At 31.8% G+C, this 12,350-nt stretch overlaps 1 protein-coding gene and 1 long non-coding RNA gene across 2 annotated transcripts; both read right to left on the minus strand.

Annotated features, from left to right (window-relative positions):
* Window positions 1-1,564: 1,564 nt before the first annotated feature.
* Window positions 1,565-4,754, minus strand: LOC108342856 (zinc finger protein GAI-ASSOCIATED FACTOR 1). The gene is made up of 4 exons (XM_017580716.2): window positions 4,298-4,754; window positions 3,756-4,152; window positions 3,462-3,655; window positions 1,565-2,617 (listed from the first exon to the last, which is right to left on the minus strand). Exons 1-4 carry the CDS (start codon window positions 4,410-4,412, stop codon window positions 1,911-1,913), a joined length of 1,413 nt encoding a protein of 470 aa, XP_017436205.1. The 5' UTR covers window positions 4,413-4,754; the 3' UTR covers window positions 1,565-1,910.
* Window positions 4,755-7,555: 2,801 nt separating this feature from the next.
* On the minus strand, window positions 7,556-9,030 carry LOC128196135 (uncharacterized). Its single transcript, XR_008248292.1, has 2 exons — window positions 8,171-9,030; window positions 7,556-7,992 (listed from the first exon to the last, which is right to left on the minus strand). It is a non-coding gene; the product is annotated as an uncharacterized LOC128196135 (long non-coding RNA).
* Window positions 9,031-12,350: the final 3,320 nt, after the last annotated feature.

Consider the following 12,350-nt stretch of genomic DNA (forward strand, 5'->3'; position numbering starts at 1 on the left):
GTTAAAAAAAATAGTTAAAAATACCTGTGAAACATATCATGCAATAGAACAAACTGTTACATATGTTTATTTTTTTAATTAAAAATAGTATAAATGTTAATAAAAAACATATAAATAAAAAATAAATAACTATTTCAACCCGAGAGTTGTTCAAAATGGTTGTGAAGTTACCCTGTGGAGAAAATGAAAGGGATAATTATTAAACACTTTTATGAAGCAACAGTAACAATATATTTTTTTTATCATAATTGTTAAAGTTCTTTTTGATGAAGCCTTTTCAATACCATAAATTTTGCGGCTGTTATTGAGAGAGAGAACAAGTTGCAAGAGGGTTGAAATGAAAAAGGTTGGTTGGAAATTGTCTGATCTTGGAAATTCTGGGAGACAAGTTTGAAAGTTGCATTGCATTATTTTGCTATTTCGTACAAATGCAGAAGCTGGACCCACTCACACTGCTGCACAAATTGACTACCACCACCGTCACCTATCCATTCTCATGCATTTATTTTACTCATCAAACCTCGGCACTTCACACTTATTTTCAACCTTTTTTTTTCTTCTTAATTACAAATATTATTTCAATAAAATATCATGTTTCAAAAAATTTAATCAGTTTGTGTAAACAATAAAACTAAACACACAAAATGTAATTAATTTTTTTTCACTCAAAATAAATATAAAAAAAGTCAATTTGGTTAATTATGGTTCTTTCTTTCCTTATTCTATGTTCCATGTCTTGTTTGTTTCTTTGTCCCTTTGTTCTTGTCTTTCTTATACAGAAAAAGCTCATCTGAGAAATACTATTTAAGTCATGGGCAAGCATGGTATGTACGGTATACGTGCGGTGATTATAGACTGAGTGACAACAGTTCTTATACTAAGGCATAAAATCTGTGTGAAGAGTTTTTTCAATAGAGAAACGTTTCAAAAATCTTTCAGTTTTGTTTGGAACCAGAGTCGTAGAGACACGAGTCCATATAGGAACTTGTGGACTTTGCTGATCGTGACTCTTTAGCAATGATAGACGGTGAATGGTTCGACAGATGAATAACCAAAAATGTGTTGCATGCTCATTGGAATAAAATATAACTATTTTTTATATTCACGCATGGTATTTTTAATTTTTCTCTTTAACAAGAGGAATTTATCTTTTACCTTATTTGTAGGACCAACCTTTTTATTTCTGATTCCAATTTAATCAAACGCTCTCCAAATAGGAGGAGATATTTTCTACTCGTATAAAACTCGACATGAGATAATAGAATAACATCCAAATATAATTTAATCCCTAAATTTAAAAAATAATAGATATAATCTTAATAATCCGATTATGATAAACTTTTTATCCAATAAACTACTTTTCATATCGAGATTTGAATTATTTGAATATCAGTCTAAAATATTATTTAATTTTAGTACTTCTAAATTAAGAATATACATTCATTATTATTTTTTTTCAGTTTATAAACGTAAATATATTAAAATTTAAGATAGATAGAAACATGTTAGTAAGTACAATCATATTTATCTCTATTATCGTTTAGTATAAAGTAACTCTTTCATATGACAAATTTATCAAAACATCATTTCTCAAAAATAAGATTACAGTGGCCATCTGGCCATATCTACATTTTGACGACAGCATGAGCACACTTGCTAGAGAAAAGAAAAAAGTGAGAAGACATTTATACATATAAATATTGCAAAGATAGATTCTAATGCATTATACATGTAACTTTATTCTATAGTTTTCTGATTGCCAAAAGAGTTTGGCTGATTAACCCCGTCACAAAAATTCCGGGCGTGGCAAGAAGACCGGACCGTTTTGTTGCGCAGATGCAACTGATTAAGTCTGTGTCTGTTTTCCGTCCGAGGAGATAACAAACACACACTCAGTTTTTCCCAGTTTTCTACCGGTGAACTCCTCCATCACCGGCTGAATCAAAGTTCCCTCCGAAAGACGTGACCAAAGCAGAGAGACCACCCCTGCTTGCTCCGCCACCGATGCTAAGACCGAGAAGATCACGGGTCATTGGCTGGCCCACAAATGGGGTAGAAGGGCCCATCATCACATCACTCCCACAGGGAAGCCCAAGCCCGAGGTTATCCACCACGGGCTGATTCTCTTGCTTTACTTGGCCGTTCCATTGTGCTGTTGTGGTTGCACTAATGTTAAAAACCTCGTCTTTCCCCAAGGATGACGGTGATGTCGTTGCTAAGCCTAAGCCACGGAGAAGGGAAGCACTGGAAGCACCCATTTGAGCTGCTTTTTGGAGCAATGCAGTGGCAGATAGTGCAGGCTGAGGAGATGCTGCGAAGTGGGAAGGGTCGTTGTTGGAGAGATAGAGTGGTGAGGAGAGGGAGAGGGATGTGGTTTCCCTCATATTGGTGATGGCGTTAGGGCTATCGGAGCGAGCCAAATTTGACATGAGGTTGAAGAATAAGGAAGTTGATGGTGACGGTGATTGAGAATGTGAATGAGTTGTTATTGTGGACGGTGCCAATACACTTGCAAATACAGTAGTGGAAGAACTGGAACTGGAAGGGGTGCTGCTTGTCCCGAAGCAGGTTGCTTTTGGAGACATCGGTGACAGCTTCCTTGGGTTTTCTGGAATTTCTAGTGCCAATGACCAAAAAAGGTAAACAAGGGTAAATAGTTGAGGACACAAAAACGAGGAAAAGGAATTAAAACAAAAGTAGCAAAAACAGAGTTCAAACTTAAAAAGAAAAGTAAGCTTTTAAGGTTTTAAATGATTATAGATAATTATATAGTGAGGGAGTTAAAAAGCTTGAAATTGAATATGCATGGAGCAAAAAGTGAAGCAATTATAGAGTTCTACCGCTTCCACGTTTTAATGTTCTTTTTTGTTGTTGGAAAGATGCAGCTATGGTGCCTGGTTACTAAATTTTATCATGGAACTTGTTGGCACATGTGTATCACGAAGGAGAGTACCCACAGTAACATTATTTTTTTTTCATATGAAATTAAAGTTAATAAGGATAATTTCGAAAGAAATCATGGGTTAAAAAACACGTTTGATTTCTATTAAATCTAAAACATAATTGTTTAGCTAACGAAATAAAAAAAATATGGAATTTGTGAAGAAATATTAATTAGAGTAGATCCCATCCTTATCTCTTCTGCAGACCCATCCTACCGACCCTTTGCTGGGATTGGCACTATCCACTACAGCTAGACTTGTCGTTTGTCCAACAAACAGAAGAAAACAAAAATGTCAAAAAAAAAACTGCATCTGTACGACGAGACAAAAAACTCATCCTCCCAATTCAAATCATGCCGGCCTCATGCTTAAAACTTATAAGCTACATTATTATATATATTTATCTTAAATATTTCCAGTTAAAAAGTTGACGAGAGTCTGAAAATGTTTCTGAAAAGTTCACAAAGGTTGAACCTACGAAAAACAGAAAGCGAAATACTTAGCAGCACAACTACGTACCTGAGCTCTGAATGGACAAGGTTGGAGACACCACAGACGCAGAGGGAGTAAGTGGAGGCGCAGGGGGCGAAGAACCCAAATCAGCGTTGCTAGTGCTAACATTCTGGGCCTGGGCCTGGTCTTGGACCTGGGTCCTGGCGCTCTCTTGCGCTAATACATCGCAAAATGCTCTGTGCGTGATGAAACTATCCCTCCTTCAAGAACATAAGCATTACTGTTAGTGACATTGAGTAGAGGAAAATTGAAATAAAAGTAGATAACAAAAGAGAAGTGTTTTTCTTTTGGTTCTGATACCTAGAAAACAAGGTGCCGCAGTCGCAGCGGTACTCTCTGCTGCCACAAGTTTTTGTATGGGCTTTCCAGTCCGACTGTACAGCGTATTTCTTAGAGCAGCGTTCGCATTTCCACTTTTTCTCGCCGTGCTTTCTGCAGAAGTGCTTCTTGATGCCGGTGAGGTCGCCCAGCGCCCTGGTGGGGTTGTGGTGGACGCACGAAGGCTCGGGACACACGTACGCCTTCTTCCGCGGTTCCTTGCTCCCCCGCTGCCGCAGCTTCCACGGCAAGTTGTGACCGCGCCGGTGAAGCTGCAGGTTTTGATCGCGCTGGAACCCTTTGTTACAGATCTCGCAGACGAAACGGTTCGTGGCCAACAGTGTCTTCGGTGACAAAGCAATCACTTCAGCATCTGGATCTGAAAAAATATAAAATAAAAACGCGCAAAATCCAAAACAAGGAATATTCATGAAGTCACTCAAACTGAATATTTTTATTATATGTATAAGACATGAAAATTATGGTTAAACAAATTGAAAGTAAATGAATAAGCATGAATATACCTGGCATTCCAGGGAGGTTTCGCTTCCGCTTGGGAGGTGGCAGAGGTTGTGGTTGTGCTGCGATTTCAGAAGCTGAAGAATGTGTGAATGGTGAAGGATTTTGAGGCTCCGCCATGGTTGTTTTATTTACTAAGATGAACTGAAGAATCCCCCTGAGAGTTTCTCTTAGAATTACTTTGCCCTTTTTGTAGGAATTATTTGTTTCCTTTCCAAAGAGAAGTGGTGGTTTTCCTTTCCGCCGCAGCTTACGAAGGCCAAGGCCCTCTTAGGCGGCACACACGGTGGAGGAAGTTATAGGAGAGAGAGGGAGAAATTATTTGAAACGAGGATGATATGTCATGTATTGGAAATACTAACCAGGCTAAAGCGGCACAAGCTAACCATGGTTAAGCTGCTAGGGAGACAGAACTGTTCAGAAGGTTTCTATCGAAGAAAACAAAAATAAAATCTCTAACCTCTGTATTTACTTTATTAGTAATTAAGGAATTGACATAGAAACTACTTTAAAAATACATAAAAAGTTAAGATACAAGGTTATATTGATCATATTCTTTGTAATATTTTTACAGAGATAGGATATAACGTGGGCGCCAAGTTTTCCGTGGAAAATAAAAAATGTGAATCCCACCGTCCACGTGTTAGAAGAACCGGGTTCATGACCTTTGTCGGGAGCAAAACCTTCTGGCGGTGCTTGTCGTGTAGTCTAATGAGTATCCATATATCACAACAAATGTTTTATTTATTTATTATTTATCACAAATTGTGTCTCCACTTAAAAACTCAGGAATACTTAAAACAAATTGTTTGTTTCATGTTATATACAATTATTATCATTACTACGTTCTCATAACACCATGATGGTTGTCAATTCTTAACCAACAATAGGATTGTGTAATAAGTGATAAATGACAAATATTTCCAACACTTTCTTTAATTACAAGTACATGCTACAAAATTCTTCCTTCATTTAGAAATAAACTATATCTATTAACTTTTTATAAATCTCAAATGGGGTATTTATTTCTTTGAAAAGAAAAATAATATCAAGTATAGTGGAGAAAACTTAATTTTGGTCTAACAAGGAAGAAGCATGTAAAAAGACATCTTGGGGATCTACAATTTTAAATAAAATCAGTGACACTTTAGTTAAAACTTTCATAAATAGTATTAAATCTTAAGCTTTAAATTTATGAATAAAATTTAAAATATATTGTGTGTATTGACTTGTAACATCATAACTCTACATATGTAGAATTAAAATTTGACTAGTCTTGAAGTCACGTGCAAATATTTTGACAATTAAGTAAGATGTGTATAAAGTGTAACATGCTGAAAGAAAGATAATTGTAGAGTGTAACATTGAGATAGTGTCTTTAATGCATGTTGGTTACTTTTATTTATTTTTTTCATAAAGAAGAAATAATAATGAGATATCCCGATACTATAATATTAATGATATGTTGAGACTAAAATTAGAACTTATTTAAGCCGGACATTTCAGCATATTAATGTCCTTATAAAATATGAATGTTATGCTAGAAATAGCTAATAATAGGTTGATTTTTAAGACCAATTACTTTTTATTTTTCAAAGATGTCATGATTATGATGGTAAAGGTCAAGGGCATTTTGGTCATCTTAGATACTTATTACAATTAAACTTTATTGACTTGTATTGCACTTCACCATAAACACCATTCTACAGTTAAAATTATCCTGGAGACAGTCAACTGAAATCTTCCATTTTACATTTTTAGAGTACATTATAAAGTTTTTAAATAAATTACTGCATTAATTGTATTAGTTCTTTAGCTAAAAATTAAATTTAAGATTTTTAATTTTATTTTAAAAAGTAGACTTTTAATATTTTATTACAATGAAAAAATTAATATTTAAAAAAAATAAAACCTATATTTTTAAACTTTGATTAATTTCAAATAAAAATATACTCAAAGTAATTATAATTAAAAATATGACTGACTGCACAAATTTGTTTGAGATGTATCCATTCCCACACACTTTTCAGATATTTACCAAAAAAAACCTTAAAATGACGTCAAATTTCAAATGGATTTTAGGATAGCTTTTAGGCATGACAGTTTCATTTTTTTTTTTTAGTTTTTACTTAACTTTTTAATGAGATAAATGTAATTATTTCTATAATCATTTTGTAGACAAATCATTATTTTTACAAAGACTGCCTTAAATTTCCAAGTTTTATTACAAATATTTGTATTTCAAATAATATTACAAATTTATTAAAAATACCTACAAGATTTTATATTTGAAAAAATAGATCAAAATTATTATTATTAATAATAACAAATAGTAACTAGTTAAAAATAAAATATAATACAATTTAATATATATATTTGTAAAAGTAATATTGAGAAGTTATGTAACATTTAAATAAAAATAATATTTAACTGTTTTCAAATAAAAAAGTTAATTAATTAATTACGTTATAGAATAAATTAGTTTTCATTTATTAAATAATAAAATTATTTAAATAAAACATTATATGAAATAAAGTTGCTAAATATTTTAAATTATATAAATATAAGGTTTAGATGTGTAAACACAACTGCTTACACCAAATCTTAACTTACTTTAGGTAATCAGAGTAGTTAACTATAATTAATTTCTGCTTTGATGAAGAGTGATAATTTTAATTTGGAAATAAAAATAGTTTTTAATATTATAACTATGAAATTAATATTGTGTTCATTTATTGTGGGAGATGATTTGGGAGAGAGTGATTGAATGAATTTGAGGAGATTTGAGAATAAATTTTTTTATGTTTACTTGAATGGATTTGGAAGTAATTGAAAGTGGATTTATAGGTAAAATTTATAAGAATTAGTGTAGGATTTGATTGATGTGATAGATAAAAAATTGTTTAATTAGTAGAAATTAAATATTACTAAAATGCTTCTAGTTATTAAAATAATATAAAATGATAATGGTTAATGTTATATTTAATTGTAGAAATATTTATAAAGAGTAAAAAATTAATGATTAAAGTAAATTTAAAAAATGTAAAAAAATTATAAATTAGTAAAATAATTTTTTTAAAATGTAATATTTGTTTGTAGTAATATTAAAGTATTTATTATAATTTTTAAATATATGAAAAATCAAACTTGACGTAACTAAGAAAAAAAAAAACTTATTGCAGCAGCGGTGCACCACTGCTCCTGCTTCACCCGCAGAACAACGGACAAAAGGGCCCAAAAAACACATAAAATAAAACAAGATGGAATGCAAATCTCTCATTTTTTATATCATTCCAAGCATGGCTTAGTTCGCAATATTATTTCCTTTGCCTTGGTACCAAAGAAAGCACAAATTAAAAAATCGACCTCCGCATCCGACAGCCATGGGGTGGTGGCTGTAGCAGCATCCTTGGGCGAGGGAAGACGACATTTGCTGTCTCTGCGGAGAACGATGGAGGAAGCGGCGATCGGCAGGAGCAAGGGCTGAGGTGTGCCGGAGAAGGGAAGGGTGGTGAATCGTTATTGTGCCACCTGACGTTGTTCTCGCCATGGCAGGCGCGTTTCTTTGATGAACTACCGAATAACCACACCTTTCGGTGGTGGTCGGCACAGGCGGCTGAGGAAAATGAGTGAAGCTTGCTTGAACCGAATAACGTATCCTGAAACTGAATCCAAGCGTACACTATGCTGCAACGAAGGCCTGGAACCAAATCCCACAAAACTGTAACTAAATACTCAGTCCATAACCGAATACAACGTTTAGCTCAATTTCTTCTGTGCAGTGAAACTAGATACAACATTTCTGGAACTGATTATACAGTTTGAAGTTGAATAGCGTAATCTTTTAGGTGATATACTAAGTGCAAACATGACAATACCTTCAATTCACCCCAAATCATCTCATAAGAGCGATCAAATCATCTCATAAGAGCGAGTGATAGAAAAATCAGATATCTCGCAAATCCGTTTGATTCCGTCTTCGCAAATCCTCAAATGTGAACACAGTTTTGTCTTACATTTCTTACTCCCAATAATGCGTAAACAGTAATTTACCCTTGAGTTAACGCAGCGTAAGTGAAGAGTCTTAAAATGAAAGATGACGTATGATTATTAATTTAAATATTTTAGATTTAAAAAATGATTAAGGAATATATTGTTGTAAGTTGTATGATTGGTAGAAATAATTAAGAAAAGTAGTAATGATGAGAAGAGGGGGCATTGGCAGTTCCCATCAATTGATGAAATGAGAAAAGGGTTGAATTGAAGAGAAAGAAGAGAAGAGCAGCCAAAAAGATAATCAAACTCCAAATCATTACATTTTTTTCCTTTTGCCATTATTGTGCAAACTGCAAGCAAGCCAAGGGTCCCAAAACCCACCACACCTTACAGCTGTATCTCATCATCATCCCATCAGCCCTTTCTCTCTCTCTCTCTCCCTCTCCCTCAGAGAAGTACTTCAAAATATCAAATTATTTCAACTATATTTAGTATTGATAAATTTTTATAGAATATAGTTTTATCCGTTCTATTATTAATCCAGCCTATAAATTAGTCAATCTCTTTTTTTTTCCTTTCTCTCTCTATATATAGAGAGAAGACATCTCTTTCTCAATGTATACATTAATTATTTTTAATAAAATGTGAATATATTATTATTTTAAAATACATTTAAAATGTGCTTTGTTGAATTTTTTTATGAAGAAGAAATATGAATACATAATTTTTTATACCATTTTGATCTGCGCCACCAATTTATTGTTTAGAGAATAAGTCAAAAGTATAGTTATATTATTTTAATAATTATTAGTTAAAATACATGTTTTGTATATCAATTTTTATTACTCATAACAAAAAAATACATATTCAAAAATTAATTATTAAAATATATATATATAATGATATTTTATTAATTTTTATTATATATGTAATTTTAATTATAGAAACTAATATAGTTTAGTTATGTTTAATGAAATGAAAATGATGAAAGAGTATAACCAATGGTGAAGTTAAAGAACACAATATCTATTAATTACTTTTAGGAGAGTGGAGAAGAATAAGGTGTGTACATATCAAAAGCAAATAAAAAAATGTTAAAAAAGTATTATTAAATAACATAATTTCTATTAGGTTTAATGGTTTTGTTTGTCCCTATCATTATCATTATTGGATGTGGTTTTCACTTTTAAAAAAGTGTTAACTTCGTCTACACTTTGTGTATAGTGTGCATAGAAATTTTGCAATTAAATTTTAGGTTTTTGGGGGAAAAAATTGAATATTAATAGAATTCGGTGTTTCGAGCAAAGAAAATGAATATGAGGATTTCTATTAGAGAGGAAGAGAAGTTGAGTTTGTGATTTGGAACAAAGAAGAAGAAAATTTGTGATCAAGATTACAAACAGGGAAGAAGATAATTTCAATTAGGGAGCCAATAATAAAGAATCGCATTTGGAGGTTTTGAATAGATACAAAGAAAAGTACAATTTGAAAATTTTAGAAGAAGTGAAACTGCAAAATCAACTCTTTCCATAGGGAAAGTTGTAGCCATAAAGCGAGCTTAAAAAGAGTCAAAGCAGGGAGAAAAAAATTCAAAGCTAAAATTGAATTCAATTCATCTCCCGAATCCACCACAAAAATCTAGTTAGCCTTTTGGGATTATGCTTTGAACACAAAGAAAGCGAAGTACAAAAAATTTATATTCAAGACAATCAAAACTTCCCCTCTTTGTGTCAATATAAAATCCCAGAAAGCAAAGTGGCCATAAAAATCACATATTTTGAGGATCTTGTAGTAGTCTCTTACACCCATCTTAGTCCAAACTGAATTGTGAGCAAAAAAAATTGCCTTTTTTATTTGTTGTTGCATGAGTAGAGAAAAGTTATGTGCTTTCTTGGGTTTGGAAGAAAAAAGAAAGGGTTGGGTTTGATTATGTTGTAGGAGTTGACACATCACTACACTCTTTTGCTACATAACCACACAATTAATGTTGTCAATGAAAAATTGACGGAATAGATTTAATTGATACACATTAAACTAACTGTGTGAATGAAGTTGATACTTTTTTAAAAATGAAGACCAAATAGATATGCTACCTTGAAAATATGAACCAACAGAGCAATTAAACCTTTATATTAATTATCTTTATAAGGGCGGAAAATGAAGATACTTTTTTAAAAATGTGAATGAAGCTGATACTTTTTTAAAAATGAAGACCAAATAGATATGCTACCTTGAAAATATGAACCAAGAGAGCAATTAAACCTTTATATTAATTATCTTTATAAGGGCGGAAAGGGTAAAAATTAAAAGTGAGTAAAAAATTATAACTTCATTGCCTTTCACCAAATCGAATGAAAAAAAAATACAAATTTAAATAATATTGAATAAATTAAAGCAGATAAAATGACTATAAATGAATGAACTTTGAAAAATAATAATCAATAATACTCGACTTGACTCAATAAAGAATAAAAACATTTACTTTTAAGGTTGTTTCTTTATGTACCTTCACATCTTTTCAAAATTCCAAAATTATCCTCTATAATAAAATTTCCTACACTTAATTTTTTGTGCTTCAACGGATTTCAAAATCTTTCCCAACGAATTTTGAAATCCATTAAAGAAATGGAGGAAGGGATAAAGCACCGATGTTTGAAAATTGGTTACTATCAAACATAAAGATGAAGTGGAAGAGTACATACATAAATTTGAGATGTTAATAGGACAAGCAATGGACGTGACAAATGATCAACTGATGATATATTTTTTGCGAGATTGCATGTTAATATTAGAAACTAGATCCGCCCAGACAATCCCAAAGATCTATTGAGAGACATGGAAATCACTAGAGATGTGGAAGGAGTTTCTAATGATGTAAGGTCTAGTGAGAGGACAACAAATAAAAGTAATTTGTATCAAAAACGTTTTCAAGGAAATAGGAAAGTGGTTTCTCGAGTAGAAACGTTAAAGAGGACTCAGACTGAATCAAGGAGTTCTAGTCATATTAGCACGGTAAAAAAGACGGAGGGGCAGATGTTCGCATCAAGGAGAAAACAAAACAAAGGGATGTTCAAATTTACCTTACCTTGAATGAATATATTATGCGAAGAGAAGAGGACAAATATTTTCATTATGGAGGACCATATCATCTCGGTCATAAATGTTCCAATTGAGTATTAATTTTAGGAAAGAACGAAGAGAAAGAAGAAGATAAGGATTAAAGAGGAAGGAACCATTCGTGATAATTTCCAAATTTTTACCTAGAGAACAAGGTTGTTAGGAATTCGAGAAATATTAATTAGGCTCTTAAAGTGTATGTTAGAAGAAAAAAAAGTTCAAAAATAGAAATTACAAAAACAAGTTAGCAGTAGTTAAGCAATTTATAAAGTAGGGGTTATATTTTAAGGATAAAATTGTCCCTCCTCCTAACTGGTGGATATTTTTGTTTTAGAATAGAGCTTCTATTGTAGAAGGAATTTTCTTTCCTGAGAAGCTGTTGAATGTTTTTTCATATTATATTTTTCCTAATTAAAATGTGATCATAGTGTAATAAGATTTGTATCATAGTTTCTTAAACTAGATTTGAAATCTGGTTTCTTGTCTCCAAGAAACCTGCCAGGAGCAGTAACAGAAGCAATTACTAAAAACAATCTGTTTTCCAACACTCCTCCCTTAATACGGTATTATATTCTTTTTTATAATTTTCTTTAACAAAATGATATTCATAATTTTTCCTTCGAAATTTTGTAATAGATATTTAATCAAAGTTATTCATTATTAAAAAACACACCCACACATCAGTCAAATAAAAAGAAAATCTTTTACAGTGAGAATTTAAAATGTTGATCTAATTTTTTCATTATCTTTAACTCATTTCTAACCTTCCATAAACCATAAAAGACAATCAATTTATACCGAGTCTTTCTTCAATGCTATGTTAATATCACACATGTTCTTATCAAGAATATAATCAAGGAGAAAAGACATCATTTAAAGAAATCATACTTATAATAATTTTAATAAATGACAATTTTTTGCAATAATAATATAAAAGAAATTAAT

The sequence above is a fragment of the Vigna angularis genome, chromosome 4 (genome assembly GCF_016808095.1).
Source record: "Vigna angularis cultivar LongXiaoDou No.4 chromosome 4, ASM1680809v1, whole genome shotgun sequence".
In the NCBI taxonomy this organism is placed as follows: domain Eukaryota; kingdom Viridiplantae; phylum Streptophyta; class Magnoliopsida; order Fabales; family Fabaceae; genus Vigna; species Vigna angularis.